At 51.6% G+C, this 22,314-nt stretch overlaps 1 protein-coding gene across 9 annotated transcripts in view; it reads left to right on the forward strand.

The window, feature by feature from the left end:
• Nucleotides 1–22,314, forward strand: part of HELZ (helicase with zinc finger) — a 2,743,493-nt gene that overhangs the window by 2,115,896 nt on the left and 605,283 nt on the right. For all 9 annotated transcript variants that reach the window (XM_069655034.1, XM_069655036.1, XM_069655035.1 and 6 more), the window contains one exon: nucleotides 18,301–18,484. In XM_069655034.1, the coding sequence (XP_069511135.1) occupies nucleotides 18,301–18,484 (184 nt within the window). The remainder of the gene's footprint in view (nucleotides 1–18,300; nucleotides 18,485–22,314) is intronic.

Genomic DNA, 22,314 nt, shown 5'->3' on the forward strand with positions numbered 1-22,314 from the left:
GAAACCGTAAAGGAAGCAGTCTCTACCCACTTCCAAGCCCGTAGAACACTCCACTCCTCAAAAACAGAAAGACAAGTCCAGGTCTTCTGATAACACCAAAACCCCTGCACAGGCTACCAAGTCTAGTCAGGATAAATTTGAAAAACTCCCAGAAAGGATCATGCCCAGTTCCAGAGAATGGACCAGTGTTGACATAGATAGGGTAATGTCATCTTTGGCAGATTTTTATGCAAAAAACCCAGAGCACTTTCTTGCTTATACTCCCGACGGGTCAGCACCCTCTGGCTCTAAGGATCCTATACCTCCAAGTACAAGGTCCCACTTTGAGACCCCAACAGGGTCTTCAGACCCCTTCTATGTCCAACCCTACTCTTATTACCAGGGAGAGACATCCTTTGTTGAGGATCCAGATTTGGGCATGGTGGAGGAACAAACTGGGGCAGGCTACTATGGGGATGATGAGGATCAAGATGAGGAGGAGGTAGACTCCCCAGCAGAAAGAGAGTCCCTGGTTACCGACTTCCCTGTCGACAACCAGCCGCTCCTGAATGAAGTGCTGTCTCGAGCAGCCGAACATTTCCACATTGACACCCAGGGTGCCCAGGAGGAAAGAGACTTTGCAGAAGAGTTAGTGGGGGAGAGGAGGCCTGTTGCTCAGGCCATCCCTATCCTAAAATCTATTCAAAGAAGAATCGACCCGTCACTCCTCAATCCTAACCTCACCAGAGCAGAGAACCCTAGGATTGAAAAACTTTTCAAGGCGGCCCAATCAGACCCACTATATATAAGGGGGCATCTGAAGCCGGACTCCCTGGTTGTTACTAACACCCGTAAGAGGGCTGGAACACCCTTATCATCGTCCGAGGCTCCTCCTGACAAGGAGAGCAAAAGACTGTACGGGTTAGGCAGGAAAGTGGCCTCCACTTCCGCCTACCAGGCAAGGATTGTCAACTCCACCACCCTGTTGGCCAGCTACAACTGCCATCAGTGGGAAGAGATCGCGGCACTCATAGACTCCGCACCACAACCCTTAAAGAGCCAATTGGCACGTGTTTCAGCGGAGGGAAGAGCCGTGTCCAGTTGCATTTTAAAGGCAACCTTTGATGCCGCGGATAACGCCGGCAGATTAATAGCAGAAGGAACTGTTATTAAGGGACACGCTTGGCTACGCCAGTCTGGTTCCAAGGCTGAAACACAAGCGTCATTATTGGACAAACCGGTGGAGCCGGATCTGTTGTTTGGTAAGGCGGTCGAGGACGCACTAAAGAATGCTAAGGACGAGTATGAAACACTCAAATCCCTAGGCCAGTTAACCACTAAACCCCCGAATCATAGAGGGAATGGCAATTTTTCGTCGCCCACGTGGCCAAAATTCCCAGAGAAGTTCTAACTATTCCCAGGGGCAGGGTACACAGTGGAACAATAATAACCAGCAGTCTACCCAGGGTTACGGCAGGGGTAATAAGAGAGGACATGGTAGAGGTAGAGGCAGCCCCAATAAAGGAGGCGGCACGCCTCCACCGAAACAGTGACGCTCCGTTCAGTGTCCCTTCTCACGCAACCCCAGTAGGGGGACGCATTTCCAACATCACCCAAGCTTGGGAAGGGATCACATCAGACAGATGGGTGCTGTCAACAGTATTCGCGGGGTACTGTATAGAACTACTAGAGCGTCCCCGAGACCATCCTCCACGACAAAAAATACATTCTTTGGAACACCAGAAGATCCTCCTAGAAGAGATCGTCAATCTGCTAGCAAAGGACGCGATAGAACTCGTCCCGGGACACCAGGTAAACAAGGGTATTTATTCAACTTACTTCCTTGTGCCAAAAAAAGATTTGACAATGTGCCCAGTATTGGACTTACGGCCTGCCAACAAGTATGTCAAGCCCCAAAAGTTTCGCATGACAACTCTCCAAGAGGTAATCCCCCTCCTAAAAAAGGGGGATTACATGGCAACATTGGACATGAAAGATGCCTATTTTCATATTTCCATGTTCCCAGCGCACAGAAAATACTTGCGCTTCAAGGTGGACAGTCGGCACTACCAGTTCAAGGTACTGCCCTTCGGGATAGCTTTGGCCCCAAGGGTATTCACCAAGGTACTGGCGGTGGCGGCAGCACACCTACGCAGGGAGGCAATCCCGGTGTACCCTTACCTGAACGACTGGCTCATCACAGGGCAAACCCCAGTAATTTGCAGAACAAACATTCAAAGGACTATCGACCTCCTCTTCGAATTGGGCTTCTCAATAAACGAGAACAAGTCAAGTCTAGTGCCAAGCACATCCAAACAATTCTTAGGAGCTATCCTAGACCCTCAAGAGGGGTTGACCTTTCCTTCAGAGGAAAGAATTCAGAATATACTGCTGCAAATTCCGCAATACCAGTCCGGTTGCCAGATAACGGTACGGAAAGCAATGCGTTTGGTGGGCATGATGGCGTCATGTATTTACCTGGTCCCCCACGCGCGCCTGCGCATGCGTCCCATGCAGGAATGGTTGGCGAAACAGTGGTCTCAGGCAAGTGGTCAGTGGGACGATCTAGTGGTCGTTTCGCCAACACTGGTACAAAGCTTTCACTGGTGGACAAGAGAGAATCTGTCCAAGGGGAAACCCTTTTACGATCCCGAGATACAGGCGGTAGTCACAACGGATGCATGCCTGACGGGGTGGGGAGCTCACCATCTCCACCACACAGCTCAGGGTCTCTGGTCTCACGCAGTGGCCAAGAATCATATCAACCTGCTAGTGCTTCTGGCAGTATTCAGAGCGCTTCAAGCTTTCGAACCCTACCTTTTAAACCTGTCAGTGCAAATCCAGACGGACAGCACTACAGCCATGTTCTACCTGAACAAACAAGGAGGGACTCGCTTGCCAAATCTGTCCAAGCTTGCCCAGAAAATCTGGATATGGGCACTCGGACGGAACATCTTCCTGTCATCGCAACATGTTCCAGGGGATCTCAATTCCCTAGCGGATGCTCTGAGCAGAGAACCCCTCCCAGAGGAACACGAGTGGTGTCTACACAGAGAAGTCGTAGATTATATCTTCTCTCAGTGGGGTTTCCCCACTATAGACCTATTCGCCACAAGCGAAAACAGACAATGCCTAGGATTCGCATCCAGGTTCCCCCAACCAGACTCCCAGGGGAACGCCCTGTGGATGAACTGGTCAGGGATGATTGCGTACGCTTTTCCACCAACTCCTCTAATCAGGAAGGTGGTCAACAAGATGAACAGAGAATCGATGACGTTCGTCCTGGTTGCTCCCATGTGGGCGAGACAACCGTGGTTCCCACACTTACGCAGACTGGCGGTGTGCGAACCCATCAGACTTCCAAGCTGGTACAACCTATCGTCCCAGCACCAAGGTCAAACCGTGCACCCTCAACCCAACTCAATGAACCTGGCAGCATGGCTCCTGAGGTCATAGAGTTTGGACATCTCAATTTACCACAGAGGTGTATGGATATCCTAAAAGAGGCTAGGAAGCCCAACACGAGGCACTGCTACTTTGACAAATGGAAGAGATTCGTAATCTGGTGCCAGAGTAAATAAGTCAACCTAGTTGATTGCACTCCTTCCACTATTGTTACTTACATGCTCCACCTGCTGGATGCGGGACTGGTTTTTAACTCACTGAAGGTACACCTGGCAGCCCTGTCAGCATACACCACTTCTCATAACAAGGTGTCGTGGTGGAAAGTACCAGTAGTTAAGGCCTTCATGGAAGGAGTAAAGAGACTTCACCCTCCTATTTCTAACCCACCTCCAGGATGGGACCTTAACGTGGTGCTGTCTAAGCTCATGGGCCCCCCATTCGAGCCCATGCGTAAGAGCAGTCTCAAACACCTGACTTATAAAACTGCCTTCTTAGTAGCTATTACCTCTATAAGAAGGGTCAGTGAAATTCAGGCTCTGTCAGTGCAAGATCCCTTCTTTACTGTCCATAAAGATAAACAGGTTTTACATACACACCCTAGGTTCTCACCTAAGTTTATTTCTAAATTCCATGTAAACCAGTCCATCGAGCTTCCGGCTTTCTTCCAAGTCCCCAAAAGCTCGGCTGAGGTGAAACTACACACACTAGATGTGCGTAGGGCGGTCCTCTACTATGTAAACAAGACCAGACCGCTAAGGAAAACAGATCAGCTGTTTGTCTCCGTAGCCACAGGCAGAGAGGGGGATTGCGTCTCTAAAGGTGCCATCTCTAAGTGGATTGTTAACTGTATCCAACTGTGTTACTCACTTTCTGAAAAGACTCTGCCTTTCACGCCTAGGGCCCACTCCACAAGAGGCATTGGGGCCACCCTGGCTTTTATTGCAAATGTACCCCTTGGCTCCATTTGCAAAGCAGCTACTTGGAGCTCTGTTCACACTTTTACTCAACACTACTGCATTGACACTCATTCCAAGACAGATACACAAGTGGGACAACCGGTTCTAAGACATTTATTTGCTCATGAACCTTCTCACATCCCACCTCCTTCTTCAGGTACTGCTCGCTAATCTATGCACAGCATGTGATCTAAGCAGATTCCACAAGCCTCAGAAGGGATACATTACTCACCGTAATCGTATTTCTGATGCTTGCATCTGCTTAGATTCACATGCGACCCTCCCTTCCTCCCCTCCGAGAGAAGGCGCATGGATGCTTGTAGTCTTACCTTTCTACCTTCTATCTGCTTGGACTATCTGTACTCACGCTACTCCTCATGCTACCTCATGTCAGAAAAAAACACAATCTGAGGGTCCTAGACGCGTGAGGGATCATGGGTACAGGGGACGTCACACTAGGGATAGTATTACTGGCACGCCCTGTGTCGACGCCCATTTTCGAGTTTCGAAAAACAAACTGTAATACTCCGCAGCTTCCACTAGATGTCGTCCTATGCACAGCATGTGAATCTAAGCAGATACAAGCATCAGAAATACGATTACGGTGAGTAATGTATCCCATACAGTGTTACAGGTCTGACATATTTCCGGGTCCTGTCGGGCTACCGCTGGTCGAGTCAATTTTACATAGATACACCCTGAACGGGGCCTAGATGTCCTTTGGTTTACTAGTCTTGGCCACTGCGCACGTGATATTAAAGAGCCTTCTTATAACCTCAGATCGCTTTCCTATATCCCCGAACAGGTATTTTTGTGGTGTGAGGTCTGCCGGAACCTGCGTGACCTCTTCCAGGATTTTCGCCACCTCCCCCCAGAATCTGCATATCTGTGGGCAGCTCCAGTACATGTGGAACGAGTCAGCCTGTTCAGCCCCGCACTTCTGACATATACCGGGGCAGTTTTGTGTGAATTTCGCAATTTTTTGGGGGGTGTAATGTAACTAGTTCAACACCTTAAATTGGATCAACCGGAGGCCTGCATTCATGGCTACCCTCTTGGTCAGTTCACAGTACCTCGCCCAGGATCTGGCTATTATGGTAGTACCCAGGTCTGTTTCCCAGGAGGTCTTTATCATGTTTACCGTCGGAGTGTTGGCCTGTATTGCCGTGTAAAGTCCTGAGACACTGGTTCCCGGCCGGGTGGACAGAGCCTCGAGGCATGGGTGCGGTGGGGGCTCATCTGGGAACAGTGGCCATCTAGCCTTAAAGGCCATTCTCATTCTGTGATATTGTAATATCTTCAACTGGTCTCTCCCCATCCCTGTTTTGAACTCTTCTAATTTTATAAATCTGCCGTTGGGGAAAATGTCTTTGATTTTAAATTCCCACTCTGGGTCCCATGTTTTCTGTACATCTGGATCGAATGTGGGTGCTATACCGGGGAAGTTCCAGAACAGGGCCTCCGAATAATATGGTGTCTCCAATCCAAGCCTATGATAGATCCTGGACCAAGCGTGTACTGTTGTACTGACTGGATCAAATGGACATTCATCTTTGTGTTTATCTTTAAAGATGACAGACCTTATGTCGGTTGGGTGTGCTGCGTGTTTCTCTAAACAGATGTGAGGTGAGGTATCTTGTTCATCGTACCAGTGTCTGACAAACTGGGCCTGTGCCACCATGTAATACAATTTGAAGTCTGGGGCTACTGCTACCACTTTAACAGTGTAATACAGGCTTGTACCAAAGGTGAACTTGTATTACCACTTGTAGTCTTAATTATGTGTAGTGGTCCCTAAGGGCACTGCACAGGATTCTGCCTAACAACCACCAAGTAGGTCTGAACCGGCCAGGACTTTGGTCCCTCCACGCCGGTGGGAGGCCGGCTGGCGAACTTCGTCAGCATGTGGGAGACCATCTCCACCAATCGATGGGTGCTGGACGCTCTTGCCCATGGACACACTTTGGAATTCCAAATGAGGTGTCCGCAAATACCACCAGTTGTCTGACAGGAACAACACATACCTCAGCTGCTGCTGGAGGTTTGGGCCATGTAAAAAAAAAAGGGGCAATAGATCTACTTCCAAAGCGACTCTGGGGCTCCAGAGTTTACTCAAGGTACATTCTTGTAAGAAAGAAGACCGGGGGCCCATCCTTGACCTATGACGGCTCAACAAGTACTTTAAGTCCCAGAAGTTCAGGATGGTCACGCAGCCAGCTGGAGGAGGGGGACTTTCTATCGTCGTGGGATCTAGACGACGCATATTTCCACGTCCCCAAACACAAAGGCCTCCAGGACAGGATCGCGCTCGACGACGAGTTCCGTCGAGCGATGAGGTGGTGGGGGGGTGCGCTCCAATATCGCCGGAGGCACGAATTTCCAGAGCCTCCAATACCAGGAGACAGTCACGGCGGATACTTCCCTGGAAGGATGGGGAGACAACACCGGACATCTTCACACAAGAGCCCTGTGGCTGCCGGAGAAGATGCTACACATCAACGTTCTGCAACTACGGGCAGTGTTTTGGGACCTCAGATAGTTCCTGCCGTCCCTCAGGGGCAAAGTGGTGAGGGTCTTCACAAGTAATACCACCACAATGTTTTACATCCGGAGACAGGGGGGGCACCAGATCCCCAGCGCTCTCTAAGGAGGCGCAAGACTTGTGGCACTGGGCCGTCGTCCAGGGGATGTTCCTCATTCCGTTTCACCTGGCAGGGGGAAAGAACACCGTCACGGACTCCTTCAGCAGGGTTGCTGCGCTCTTGCCACGAGTGGGAGCTTCGGCAGGATCAAGTGGACAACCTTTTCCTCAAATAGGGCAGTCCCCAGATCGATCTGTTTGCGACAGCGATGAACACCAAGTGCTGGAGTTTCACCAGCAGATTCCCCCAGCCGGGGAGCATGGGGGGACGCATTTTTATTCCCTTGGGAAGGCCTGTTTCTGAATGCATTTCCTCTGCTGCTGCTACATCGAGTCGTCAACTCAGACGGTATCGGTGCAGGATGATCCTCGTCGCACCAGTGTGGCCGAGGCAGATCTGGTACCCGGATCTTCCCAGCATGTCAGCGTCCCCTCCAGTCAAGCTGCCAGTGGTCGCAGATCTTCTCGCCAGGGAAGGAGGTGCAATTCTTCACCACGACCCGGGGTCTCTGAACCTGAAGGCCTGGCTCCTGCAGCATTAGAGTTTGGTGGCTGCGATCTTCCTGGAGACTGCAAGGAGGTACTTGCCAAGGCCAGGGCGTCTTCTACTTTGAAGTGCTACGGACACAAATGAAAGCGCTTTGCGATTTGGTATTGGTCGCAGAAGATTAACCCTCTCAGGATCACGGCCCCTCAAGTACTTCTGTATCTACTGTCATTGGCTAAATCGGGACTGGCTCACGCCTCCATCAAGGTACACCTGGCGGCTATCTCCAGCTACACCAGATCACCGAGATGATCTTCACTGTGGTCGCACAGTCTAGTCAGAGTTCATCAAGGGATTGTTCCGCTTGTTCCCCCGGAGAAGGCTCTGGCCCCGGCATGGGAACTCAATGTGGTGCTGACTAGGCCCGCGGGGCCCCCATTCCAGCCAATGCATTCAGCTCTGCTCATGTTTCTGTCATGGAAGACCGCATTCCTCGTGGCTATCACCTCTGCAAGACGAGTGGGTGAGATCCAGGCCCTGTCATGCAAGCGGCCCTACTTGAATTTCCACGAGACAGGGGTGGTGCTGCGGACGCACCTTCTCCTTCTTGCCCAAGGTGCCGACAGAATTTCATCACAACAAGCCCTTGGGGTTACCTGTGTTTTTTCTGACACCTTCGTCGCCGGCTGAAAGGACTTTGCACTCGCTGGGCATGGCTAGAGCGTTTGTTTTATGTGGCCCACACAATGATTTTCCGGAAAAACTTCCATTTCCAGGTGGCTCTCCGGCTGTATCACTCACTGTAAGAGTGTTGGCCAAGCAGTGCTGCGCAACGTGTTCACTTGAAGGTGAGCCTGGTAAGGAGGTAAGAGATTGCTTCTGTTGAGCTTTTCCACCTCCTGTGGTTGTGCATGTATGTACTCTTTATTCATGAGCACGTGAATCCAGACCCCATGCTGGAGAAGGAACAAGTTACTTACCTGTAACGGTTTTTTCTCCATCATGTGTCTGGCATGGATTCACATGCGAACCCTCCCGCCTGCCTCTCTGCGGCTCTTCTCTTGGTCCTACTGCCACTTTACGTGCTACCAAATATGAAGTTGGCTGCCAGAGGCGGAGCTTAGCTAGAGGGCAATCATTGGCTGGAGGCAATCATTGGCTGGAGGCAGTATGACCCAGATCTCAGTGATTGGTTTATAGGAGAAAGACAGTTTTAGAAACGAAACAAACTGATTTTTCATTTACTGAAGATTCCCAGTCTGACGACATGAGCATGTGAATCCATGCCAGACCCATGCTGGAGAACAACAGTTACAAGTAAATAACTTGTTCCCTATATTGGCCTTGCGGCAATCCTACCGTGCAAGTACAAGGAGGTAAGTGCAGGGGTGGGGAGGGGGTTAGAGGGAGAAGGGAGGTGCCCAAGGGAGGGGCTGGGGGGCAAGAAGGCATGTTCTGGGGGAGGCAAAAAGGCAAGTATCAGGGGGAAAGGGAAGGGAAGGGAAGGGAAGAGGAGAGGGTAAGTGCGGAGGGCAGGGTGGGTCAGGTTAGGGTTAGTCCGGCGGAGGCAGCCGAGGGCAGTGCTGGCAAGGGATGCTGGCGGGACTGGTAGAGGGGGGCTGGAGTGGCACCTGTATAACTCTGAAGGGACCAGGCCCCAGTCGCAGCAGCACAAGCAATGTTGGCATGGGAGGGTGAGAGGAGAAAAGGACAGTCTTCAGAAGTTTGCAGAACTTGAGAAGATCTGGCTCACGTTTGAGGGGGCAGGGAGGCCGTTCCAGAGGGCGGAACCAGCCAAGGAAAGGGATCTACCTCCCACGCTGTTTGGAAAAATGTTTGACCTGGAGAGAGTTGGAGCCAGAGAATGGAAGGACTCTGGAAGGGAGGTATTTAGGGAGGGAAAGCTGGATGTAGCGGTCCTAGGCCCCAGACCGCCTTGTGGATGATGCAAAGTGTCTTGAATTTGATTGTTGCCGTGACCGTGAGCCAATGGAGAGATTTTATGGCTGGAAAGATGCAGTTCCTGGCTTGAGGCCAAAGATAAATCTTGCAGTCCTATTCTGGGTTAGTTGAAGGGAGGAAAAAGGAAGATTGAGGAAGAGGCTGTTGCAATAGTCCAGCCTAGAGCATATTCACAAGCTTGACCCTGTGGTGGCTCTTGAAAACCTCAGAGCTTGTCAAGGTCTTCTAATCAACCTGAGCTTGTGATTAGCTCAGAGCTTTACACACTTCTCTTGGAGGGGGTGCGGAGGGGGCAACAATGTTAACTGCAGTGTGAATATACCCCTGAAACAGACCACGAGGAATTCCACTATCCTCTGGAAGCCAAAAAACAAATGCCCATGAGTGTCAATGTTCACTGCCACTCTGCAAAAGGATCCCTGGTCTAAGAGTTCCTGCACAAACGTTGTTTTCAATTCCTTCAGGGCAGCGCAGTCTACTCCTGAACACAAACTGCTGTAGCCCAGGGAACCTGGACTTTCCACCATGGTCCTGTAGTGGATTAAGATATCGTTTGCCAATTGCCTGCTCATCTTTTTTGTTCTTTATGGGGCCGTTCACGATTATAGCGCAATACGCTTTTGTTTGATTATAACCTTGCTCCAAACCCTGTGTTTGTACTGAATAAAAGCCTTTTTTTTATTGCAACATGTTTGTCTCAAGTCGTCTCTTGGGCCTGGGTATGTGACAGATATTAATGTGCATCTCACTTTATTGTGGTCCCGTATGAGCCTTTGCAGTCTTGGCTTCTACCACGACTTTCCTTTAATGTGGCCTTCCTGATGTTATTCACACCGGTTGATAGGGCTTCAGTGTTGAAAGCTTTGTCTCCTTTCCTGCTCTTTTCCAAAGATGGTCACTCGCAAGTCCCATTATCTTTTCTGTCAATGTTCTTGTTGGAGTTTGATCAGAAAGACTCAACTACCCGTCTGCTTTGCGCCACTGCACCTCTCCAGGACTGAAGAAAGATTTCACAGCTTACATCCTAGTTGGAGCCTACTATTGTGTTTCCAGAAATGAGTTCACACTGGATGATCAGCTCATTGTAGGGTGCTCTGGTCCAGGAAAGGTAGAGCAGTCACCAAGCAAACAAATGTGGCTAGTTGTCTGCATTAAAATGTATGAATTGGCCAATAAAGAGGTCACATATGGTCTTTCTGCCTATTCAAAAAGGGCTCAGGCCGCAACTATTGCTTGTCACAGAAGGATCCCGTTGTTAGACATTCACAAGTAAACGACGTGTGTCCCTACCCACTTTTACTAAGTACTACCATCTCATCACTGATTCTGCACAGTACGTACATGTCGGAAGGGGGATGTTTGAACTGCTTCTGTAACAGTTTGCTTCCCTTGCCCACTACCAGTTATTGTTAGATGTGGAATCCATTACTTGGAAAACAATGACATTGTTTTGGTAATGTTCTTTCTCCAGCATGGGGTCTGGCATGGATTCACATGCTCATGAATATTCCCCGTCGTCAGGCTGGGAATCCTCGGTAAAGAAAAAACCAGTATCAGTTTCGTTTCTGATCTGTCTTTCGTAGTAATAACCAATCACTGGTCTCTGCGTCATACTGACCACAGCCAATGACTGCCCTCTACCTAAGCACCGCCTCTGGCAGCCATCTTCAGATTTTTACCGCACGTTCATGTGTTGGGATCCTCGTGCTATTGCTCTCGAGCGTTAGTGCTATTTTTTCGCGCTTTTTCACAAAAACTTCGATTCTTTCGGTCAAAAGAGCCTCAAGCTCCACCGATCCTACATCCGATCAACGGGGACCCGTGTCGGATTCATCTGTGCCCCTCAAGGGTGAAGATTTCGTCGAGCTACACTTCGGAGGACTCCAGAAGCTTCTCAGGCCCGGTCTCGGAGATGGCCCAGGAGAAGGGAAGCTCGACGCCCGGAAAGCTGTTCAGGGCCTGCCCTGGATGCCAGCTGCAGAACGTCTTCAAGGAGGACGAACACTCTTTCTGCCTTTACTGCCTTCATGGGGACAAGACGCACGTGGAGAAGGACTGTGCGTTTTGCGGCAACATGTCGGAACGGACCATGAAGGACCGCCATCAACGTCTCGCCAGCTGGCTGGAGGGTAAGAGCCCGTCTGGCGAGAAGAAGAAGAAATCTGAGCGGTCTTCTAAGACCTTTGAGGGCGCCCCGGCGACGGGGGCCCAACATAAGGCCAAGCACCGCGAGTCCGCTGGCACCGGGAGCGCCGAACGGTCGGGCTCTACGGGCGCCAGGCAGGGCGCACCCTCCCCGGCACCATCAACCACGAGCCAACGCTCTGGGTCGGGTAAGAGGAAGGCCGAGCACCCGGCGAAGCTCCTGGAGAGACCCCGGTCGAGCTCTAAGGCAGAGGAGGAGCGTGGCAGTGCCCCCTCCCTCAAGGATAAGGCGGTGAGCGCACCTAAGGTGGTGAAGGCCTTGATCCATTCGACCAAGCCCTCTATCGAAACGGTCGCGGCGGCCCTGGCCCAGCCTGTGGAGGCTGCACCAGTGGTGGCGGCCTCGGGGCCCAGAATCTCCCTGCCTCCTCGGAGGGAGTCTTCTTTCGTGCCCATCGATAGGACCCCCGTGAAACCCTCCGTGGGGAAGAAGGGGGGGCAGGGCGTCGTCGTAGATTCGGCCTCAACCTCAGAAGAGGAACTGATCGAGGTCTTAAGCCACGGCCTAGGCGTGGAACAAGACCAGCCCGTCGGAATGGGCCCCGACGCAGGTGACGACGACGACATCGTCGAGGATACCGACGGGGCCCCTGCTCGCCCGTCGGATTCCCCTCTGCCAGCGCCGCAAGACAACTCAGCGGCCATTTTGTTGGCTATACAGTCCTTATGCTCCGAGATAAGGACGAGACTACCGTTACCGACGGAGGAACCTCTCCCGTCGGGGGATCCAGAACCGGGACCTTCTGGTGTTCCCCCTACCAAGAAAAGAAGGATCCATCCACCGCCTCCTTTTCAACCATCGCGCCCCGTCCAGCCCTCCTCCCCGTCCACCCGAGGGGATGATACGGGGACTGACACGACAGCGACGGGTACGGATGACGAGGCATACGACGAGGATTTTCCGTCGTCGCCTCCCCCCAGGGCTTCTCCGCCCGACGAGATTGGATCGTTCCACTCAATGATCGCCAGGGCATCCGAGCTTTTCCAACTCTGCCCTGAGGAGAAGAAAAAGGAAGGCTTCCTTTACCAACGGCGCGAGACCAAGAGGAAGACGGTCCTCGCAGTGCCTCTGTTGGACGACATTTGGGATGAGGGCCTTTCCCTCCTCAAGAACCCTTCCACGACGCCAGCGAAAAGAGACCGGTACGAGAAAAAGTACCGGGTCCCGGACTCGGCCCCCCTATGCCTCCGGGCGCAGCCTACCCCGGACTCCGTCGTCTCCGCGGCAGCCAGGAAGAAAGCGGGGGGGGGTGCGGCCTCCACGTCGACTTCCCCGCCGGACGGCGAGGGAAAGAAATTGGATGCCATGGGACGCAGAGTCATCTCGTCGGCGGCGACGACGATTAAAGCGGCCAACGCCTTGGCTATCGTGGCCCGCTACGACAGGGAACTCTGGTACAAGATAGCTCCCCTGCTGGATTTTCTGCCGGACGACAAGAGGGCGGAGGCCCTTGAGATCCTGCAGGAAGGTGAGGTGGCCTCGGACCACGCCATCACCGTGGCGACGGACATCGCCGACACTGGGTTCCGCCAGATGGGCAACGGCGTTTGCCTTCGACGTCGCGGATGGCTCAAGGCTACGGACTTTCGGCAGGACGTCCAGAACAGGGTCCTGGACATGCCCTTCGACGGGAACAACCTGTTTGGGAAGACAGTGGACGATTCCCTTCAGGCCATCAAGGCGGATACTGAGACGGCCCGGGCCCTTGGAGTGCTGCAGCAACGGCGGACGCCCTTTCGGAGCGGCGGAGGCAAGGGCGCCTCCAAAGGTTCCGGCGGCGGTTTCGCTTCCTACCGTCAAGCGGCCCGCTCGTCGTCGCAAGAGGCCTACAGAGGACGAGGCAAGTCTGGCGGCCCCCGCCGTCGTCGCCAAGGAGGCCAAGGCGGCAAGGCCGCGTCCAAGCAGGATTGAACCGGCCGTGGGGTCGGGCCCCCACCGAAGCACCCCGGTGGGAGGCCGGCTGGCGGGCTTCGTCAGCGTGTGGGAGTCCATCTCCACCGACCGTTGGGTGCTGGACGCCCTGGCCCGGGGCCACGCGCTCGAGTTTCAAAGAAGGTGCCCGCGCGTCCCCCCCGTGGCCAGGAAAGAACTTCACGTCCCTCAACTTCTCCTGGAGGTAAAGGCGATGCTCAGGAAGGGCGCCATCGAACTCGTCCCAAAGAGGCTTCGGGGCTCCGGAGTCTACTCGCGTTACTTCCTCGTGAAGAAGAAGACGGGAGGATGGCGCCCCATCCTGGACCTGCGACGCCTGAACAAGTTCATCAAGGCGCAGAAGTTCCGGATGGTCACCCTCCAGCACGTCCTGGGTCAGCTGGAGGAAGGAGACTTCCTATCGTCGTTGGATTTGGAGGATGCCTACTTCCACATTCCCATCCTAAAGGGGCACCGAAAATTCCTCAGATTCGTGGTCCAAGGGCGTCATTACCAGTTCAAAGCCCTCCCCTTCGGACTGCGGTCGGCACCCAGGGTTTTCACCAAGTGCCTCGCACCGGTGGCGGCGCAGCTGCGCCGCGAGGGGATTCACGTCTACCCCTACCTGGACGACTGGCTCATCCGCGCCAAGACGAGGGAGCTCGCCGTGGTCCACACGGCAAGGACCGTCCAACTCCTCACGGACCTGGGATTCTCCGTGAACTACGCCAAATCCCACCTGGTGCCCGCGCAAGTCGCACTGTTTCTGGGAGCGAGGCTCGACACAGTGTCCCTTCTGGCCTCCCCGTCGGAGGAGAGGACCAGGACCATCTTGGGCAAGGTGCAACGGATGTTGGTGGCCGACGCGGCCAAGGTGAGGTCCATCAAGTCCCTCCTCGGGATGATGTCTTCCTGCATCTACCTCATTCCCATGTGCAGGCTCCGGATGCGCCCGTTGCAAGAGTTCCTGGATGCGCGCTGGATCCAGACGACGGGCAGCTTCGAGGAAAGGATCAAGCTCGACGAGAGTTTCCGACGAGCGATACGGTGGTGGGGCACCCGCGCGCATCTGACGGCGGGCATGGACTTCCAGACCCCAGCCCACCAGGTGACTGTGACCACGGATGCCTCCCTAGAAGGGTGGGGAGCGCACACCGAAAATCTGCACGCAAGGGGACTCTGGCTCCCGACGGAGAAGTCCCTGCATATCAACGTCCTGGAGCTCCGTGCAGTGTTTTGGGCCCTCAGGTCCTTCCTTCCGTCCCTCAAGGGCAAGGTGGTGAGGATCTTCACCGACAACACCACCACCATGTTTTACATCAGGAAACAGGGCGGAACCAGGTCCCCAGCGCTGTCCAAGGAGGCGCAGGACCTGTGGCATTGGGCCGTCGCCCAAGGGATTCTTCTGGTGCCGTTTCATCTGGCAGGGATAAAAAACACCATCGCCGACTCACTCAGCAGGGAGCTGCGCTCGTGCCACGAGTGGGAACTACGGCAGGATCTGGTGGATCGCCTCTTCCGACGGTGGGGCACACCCCAGATCGACCTGTTCGCGACGGCGACGAACACCAAGTGCCGGAGGTTCGCCAGCAGGTTTCCCCAGACGAGGAGCATGGGCGATGCTTTCTCGTTCCCCTGGGAGGGCCTGTTCCTCTACGCGTTCCCTCCCTTGCCTCTGCTAATCCGGCTCGTCAACCAGCTCAAGAGGTCACGGTGCAGGATGATCCTCGTCGCACCTGCGTGGCCGAGGCAGATATGGTTCCCGGACCTTCTGGACTTGTCGGCGTCCCCGCCAATCAAGCTGCCGGCGGACGCGGATCTACTCTCCAGGGAAGGAGGCGCCATCCTCCACCACGACCCGAAGTCGCTGAACTTGCAGGCCTGGCTCCTGCAGCGCTAGAGTTTGGAGGATACGACATACCGGCCGACTGCAGAGAGGTTCTTGCAAAGGCCAGGGCGTCCTCGACTCTTAAATGCTACGGACACAAATGGAAGAGGTTCTCTGTCTGGTGCCACGCACAGAAGATTAACCCTCTACGGATTACGGCTCCCCAAGTGCTGCCGTACCTGCTGACGCTGGCCAAAGCTGGTCTGGCACACGCGTCCATCAAGATTCATCTTGCTGCGATCTCCCGATACACCAGAACCACGGGCAGGACGTCCTTGTGGTCTCATCGTCTGGTGAAAGAGTTCATGAAGGGACTGTTCAGATCGTTCCCGCCGGTGAAGGCTCCGGCCCCGGCGTGGGAGCTCAACGTGGTACTGACCAAACTCATGGGACCTCCGTTCGAGCCTCTGCACTCGGCCCCGTTGAAGTTTCTATCGTGGAAAACAGCTTTTCTCGTGGCCATCACCTCCGCACGACGAGTGGGAGAGATCCAGGCCCTTTCCTGCAAGGCACCGTACTTGACTTTCCACGACACGAGGGTAGTGCTCAGGACGCACCCCTCCTTCATGCCCAAGGTACCGTCGGACTTTCATCTCAACGAACCCTTGGTGTTACCTGTGTTCTTCCCGTCGCCTTCGTCGCCGGCTGAGAGGACTTTGCACTCGCTGGATGTAGCTAGAGCGCTGAAGTTCTACGTGGACCGCACGAAAGGTTTTCGGAAGACGTCACAACTCTTTGTGAACTTTGGACCTGTCAATCAGGGGAAGGCTCTCTCGAAGGCTTCCATCTCCAGATGGCTCTCCGGCTGTATCATGTACTGTCACCGGTTGGCAAACCGACCGCTGCCTGGCCGTCCGAGAGCCCATTCCACCAGAGCGATCGCAGCTACCACGGCGTTCCTATCTGGTGTGCCCCTGCTGGACATATGCAGGGCTGCTACGTGGAGGTCGACGCACACCTTCACGAAATTCTACTGCGTCGACCGGGATTCCAGGGAGGAGTCCAGGGTCGGCCAAGCAGTGCTGCGCAACCTGTTCGCCTGAGGTGAGCCTGGTGAGGAGGTAAGATGCTTAATGTTGAGTTGATGTGATGCTTAATGTTGAGCCTTTGCCACCTCCCGTGGTTGTGCATGTGTGTACTGCTATGTATTCTTTATTCATGAGCATGTGAATCCATGCCAGACCCCATGCTGGAGAAGGAACAAGTTACTTACCTGTAACTGTTGTTCTCCAGCATGGGTCTGGCATGGATTCACATGCGAACCCTCCCGCCTACCCCTCTGCGGCTCTTCACTTGGTCATACTGCCACTTCACGTGCTTCCAAATCTGAAGATGGCTGCCAGAGGCGGTGCTTAGGTAGAGGGCAGTCATTGGCTGTGGTCAGTATGACGCAGAGACCAGTGATTGGTTATTACTACGAAAGACAGATCAGAAACGAAACTGATACTGGTTTTTTCTTTACCGAGGATTCCCAGCCTGACGACGGGGAATATTCATGAGCATGTGAATCCATGCCAGACCCATGCTGGAGAACAACAGTTACAGGTAAGTAACTTGTTCCTTTTTTATGGTGACGACTCCTCCCACTGATTCCTCATCATCCTCCCTACAACCCCTCAAAATACTGTCATAATTCTGGTGACACTTCTATCATTCCCTTGTTGGGAACCATGGAAATAAAGTGCAACTGACGGAAATTGTATCAGCGACTCCGTGGATGTGTACTGGTGAAATCACATCTGGCGTCAAGGAGCAGTAATGCAGTTGGCCACATAGTAGCGTGTTACAAAGTGGGCGCAGTTTGAAATATTTCCAGTCCAGTCTGTGGTTAATTTCATAGATGACTAATCTAGGGGATGAAGCATCATATTCATCAGAAATACCATTACTCAAGGTTAGTAATTTGTTAGTCACTTTTCGCTGGTATGTATTGGTCAGAAAATTATGTAAGGCAACTCCACTACTTGGGAAAGTTTTACCCTTTGCCCACTTTATGGACATCAGCTCCGCAGCAGGGGTCAGTTTGGATGGATTAGTTGCTGAAACTGATCAACTGATCCTCTGCTGGTTGTCGTCTTGCCCTTTTATTGTTATTTAAAGTCCTCAGAGAAGGCTGTTAGTGGGACATTGTTAGAATGTTGATTCATTTCAGATTAAATTACACCATAAAAACAAGGATATTTAAAGTTTTTCAGGCAAAATGAACATGCGGATGTCCCTGTCAATATTGCTGTACCGTGAAACTATTGACCCAATGCCCACTTGGTGCTTGCTTGCTCACTTATTGCACCTAGCTACTGGCTGACCCAGGACTGCATGATGCACTTTTTGCTAAATAATGTGCTGGATACCGTCACAGAGTCGATGTAATTTCAAATTGTCTTGCTGACCAAGAATAAGATGTACTCTGAACAGTTATATCTGTTTCATTTCTCCACTCCTATAAATCCGCCCTAATGCCTTAATGCTTTGTAGTGGTTTTATTGCAATTTGGCAAAATACAAAATTTCAGCATTTCAAAAAGTGTCCTATTACAAGCGTTCTATTCCAACACCTGAAGCTCCTCCTTTTATAACATCCTACCCTTTAACCCTTGCTGCTCTAGCTCAACTATAAATGTATTACTTGTTAAGGAACTTGGGTGTGAAACACAGAAATCCTGGTTTGTGGTCAATGTGTGAGGAGTTTTGCAGTAGCAGGTGAGGTGCATACTTATTCGGGTAGCTTTTTCTCATTTTTATGTACCATCCACAAGTTTAAGCTGTTCACACACATTGTGACTGGAGAGAGGGTGGTTTAGGACTAAGGCAGTAAAGGCGATCACCAGTATGTAACTGGTCTTCTTTAATGCTGTCTTATTTGCAGGTGTTTGAAATAGTTGAACGTGTTGAAGAGCTAAGGAGAAAATGGCCATTAGCTTGGGGCAAGTTGGATGACAGCAGCATTGGTGTTGTTACACCATATGCTGATCAAGTGTTCAGAATTCGAGCAGAACTGCGAAAGAAAAGGTTATCAGAAGTCAGTGTTGAGAGAGTGCTGAATGTACAGGGTATGTATTCAATAAATATACTTGTACTGACCAAAGTATATGTGCTGCATGTGTTTCTTAACATCCACACTTACAGGTTGCTTTCAAGCATGGAGTATCCTTATATCCAGGTTAGTTGACGAGTTAGACTGATCAGTGTTGGACAGTATGCATACATCTCTTGTCTACACCCAGGTGTAGTCAACTATTGATATACATACAGTTTTATGAAAGGATGCCACTTGCATACAAGATATTGTTTTAAAAACACATAGCCCAGCAGTTTGAGCAAATTGTTATTTTTGTATTGCTGAAGAATATCACATCTGTGGCAAACATTTGAAGAGCCCAATGGAACAAATATTTTTTCAGCAGGTTTGTAAACCAAGCAAAATATTCTGCAACTTGCGGATTTCCAAATGTTTTGGACTACATTTCATATTCCCTCACCATTGACAATTCTGGTTTGGGCTGATTCCTGACATAGCATCCTCTTTTATTTTATGCTGGCAGCTAGAGAATATCAACTGGTTTGACTTATTTTTCTTTTTGAAAGAACTGTATTGGCCCCATTAGTTAATTAACATCCTTTTCAGAATGTTTCTATTGGCTCAGGCAATCGGGAACAAGGATTCCAAGCAAATTATGTGCACTATTATCCACTAGCACCCTGGTGGGTGGGGCCCGCCAATCGGGTGGCTAGGAACACGGGCTTGAACCGGCGGTGAAAGTCTGCATTCCATGCCACCTGACGGCCAGCTCCCCTGCCGCCATTGTCCTTACACCCTCTATCCCCTTATTTATTTTATATTCCCCTCCAACTACCTTATTTCGGCCGCATCAGCACTCGCCACCACAGCCAGACCTTCCGCTCTGCTCCTGACGGCCCTCATGGAAAGGGTAGAGGGGCTCCGTTCAGAGCCCCGTCTTCCCTTTGCATGTCAGTCATCGTAAAACAGTATTTTCATTCATTGAAAGGGACGCTCAAGACGTCTCGTTAAAAGACTGAAAATACTTTTTTTTTAGCACCCCGGGTTATTGCTTTGGTAGTCTGGGGTGCTAATGGCCTTAAGTCAACATTCCAAGGGCTGGAACGAGGGGTACTGGGGCAGAGCTCTCGTTAATGGCCCTTGCATCGCTCAGACCGTTAACTTGGGCTGCCGGGCCGTTACTCCCCGTTCCCTTGGAATTTTGATTAACGCCACATAATTTGCTTGGAAGCCTCATTCTTGACCAGCTGTGCCATGTGTAACATTCCCTGTCCCTTCCGTTCCTCTCCTTTTCTCCCACTTTACTCTCCTCATCCTCTCTCCTGGGACGACACCTGCATTCTCTGTCCCACTTGTGAATTCCTGCTGGAATAAGGTGCAGTCAGCTTGGCCCCCCTCTCCTCTGTCTATCCCCTCTCCCTAGAATTTGCCAGCATTTTAAGGCGCATCCTTGCGCGGCAGCTTCCCTCAACCCACATCTGTTACTGTAACAATGAGACTCTGAGGAAAGCCTGCTTCTTCAATTGAGTTTTTTTTTCCAAGCTTTCATCCAGCTTCCACAGGTGTTTAAAGCCTTAGCGTCTGGGGGCATGTGGGTAATGCCTGGGCATGAAGTGCCCAAAGCTAATCCTTACGGCTCAGGGTATTCAGTGGGGATTTCTGGCCATCTTATTCTTGACAATAACCCTTCCCGCCCCCCACTCATCTCCCCATCCCCAGGGAGCTAATGCTTATTTAGGGAGAATAGTGTTTCAAACCGAACATTAAAATAGTACTTAAACTAATGGAATGGAGAAAACCTGTATGGAAACAAGATTGACCGAAGTGGGGGGTAGAAATATTGGATAACATTACAAATGTTTGAAATTGAAATCAATTTCATATTTTTTTTTTATCTGTTCTTCATTGCTTTAAAGCATACAAAGCCTGACATAAAAAAAATGTGTTTTCTTGCATGCATCATAAATGAAAATTAGACTTGGCCAGCACCTTATTTGGTGCATTCTGATGGCTTCAGAAACACCACGTAGTGTTTAAGTTTTAATGTTTCGTGCCATGCTGAATCTGGCTAACACCTCAGGGTTTATGCCATGCGTTGACTGCTGACTTCATATATCCATTTTGGACCCCCATAGCGGGAAGCACCCGACACATAGGACTGCAGGTCATGTCAGTCGATACACCCTAAGTCGCTTTGGGAGCGGGCTGCGAAAAAGGAATAGAAAAAGGCGTTGGACTTGTTTGAGGAGCGATGAGTTGAAGAATCTTAACCAGTCTGCAAGGACAAAAAGAACCTGCATCGCAAGAGGTCACGCTCACCCTGTGGTCCCTCCAGGCATCATTGTTTTTCTTCCTCGAAGAAGAGAATTCGACCACTCTGCGAACTTTTCTGAGGAAAAGCTATCACATGAACCTTTTCCAGCCCAATTCTCAACACGAAAGAATGGGAGCCATTTCGGCTTAAAATGCTGGACATCTTTGCTAAGGCCCAGGCACCAGCTGCTTCGTCCACTGCATCAGCGGCATCATCAGTGTCCACCGTGCTCGGATGTGCTGGCAGAGATCCTTCAAATGAATGGCCACTGTTTTCCTGTAGGTTCATGCACCAACTAAGGGGAAAACTCAGGCTTCGTTTCAATACCTTATAGCCAAGGTGGTGGAGACCTTAGAGTTATCTACTCCTTCCAGACCCAAACTTCAATTTGAGCTGACTGGCATTCTTGAAAAAGGTTGCAAAGGGAGACCCTACTGTCTTTTAACCCTTAAATAGGGGCCTGGTCCTTGAATTATTGACAAAGCAAGCTTCAGTCCTCACTGTGGACTCAGACTTTGCGAAAAAACATAGGCCGGTGCACTCTGACCCTCTTTCCCCGCACACCTCCGCTGAGAGCCTTGTAATCCAGGCTAACAGTGTGTCATGCGCTGCATGGGCACTCACTGCATGCTGAACCAGGCTTGCCTTCTGCCCTTACCTAGGTGTTTGCACCACTAGCTCTAGTGGCGCTGGACAGGTGGTGTGGAGTGCAGTGCTCCGGTGCCCCAGGTGGCTCTCCGCAGAACTCTGCCATCCTCTGGCAATGTCCTTCACAGAACAGGACACCATCATCATGCGCATCCATGGCTGGCCTCTGTCCTCGGCTGGTGCATGCACACCACAAAGCGTTTTACCAGTGCCAGGAAACTGGCTCTGTAGCCTTGATTTTCCAGCCACCTTATTAGCAGCACAGTCTACAAGCAAAACGCGTGTCGATACTTGTTGTTGCTTGATGTTAGGCTACCTTCTGTTGCGAGAGTGCCTCGCTCTATTTAGCCTTTACCTCATTTTCTCTCTGTCCATCTTGTGCCTGCCTTTCCCTCTGCTCTGGTGCTTACCGTTCCTGTCTCTTGTTCCTTTTCAGTCCTTTAGCTCTTACCACCACCTTGACTATGCTTCCTTGGTTCCATTTCTAGCATCCCGGATCAGTGCTTGCACTGTCCCTGCCCATGGTAATCACTGGACAATGTGTTATCCTTCTCTGCGCATCTGGCTCTCTTAGGTGTGCAGGTAGACACCTGCCGTATGTATCTAGCGGCCATATGGGGCCCTCCAAGAATTTCAGAGACATCTTCTCTTCCAATCCGGTGGTTAAAAGGCATTTGGCGGGCCTGACCAGATTCTATCCTCCTGTCAAACGTCCACATCGGATCTGGGACCATAACGTGGTGTTGAGCGCCCTGGCTCACAAGCCCTCCGAACCCATGCCATCAACAGACATCAGGCTGGTTACTATTAAGACTGCCCTTCTGGTTGGCCTTACTTCAGCAGGCCCGATCAGCGAGATTCAGGCTCTGGTGGCTTCAGAGCCATATACCACTTTTCAC

This window comes from Ambystoma mexicanum, chromosome 3q, assembly GCF_040938575.1.
Source record: "Ambystoma mexicanum isolate Mex_15411 chromosome 3q, UKY_AmexF1_1, whole genome shotgun sequence".
Lineage (NCBI taxonomy): Eukaryota > Metazoa > Chordata > Amphibia > Caudata > Ambystomatidae > Ambystoma > Ambystoma mexicanum.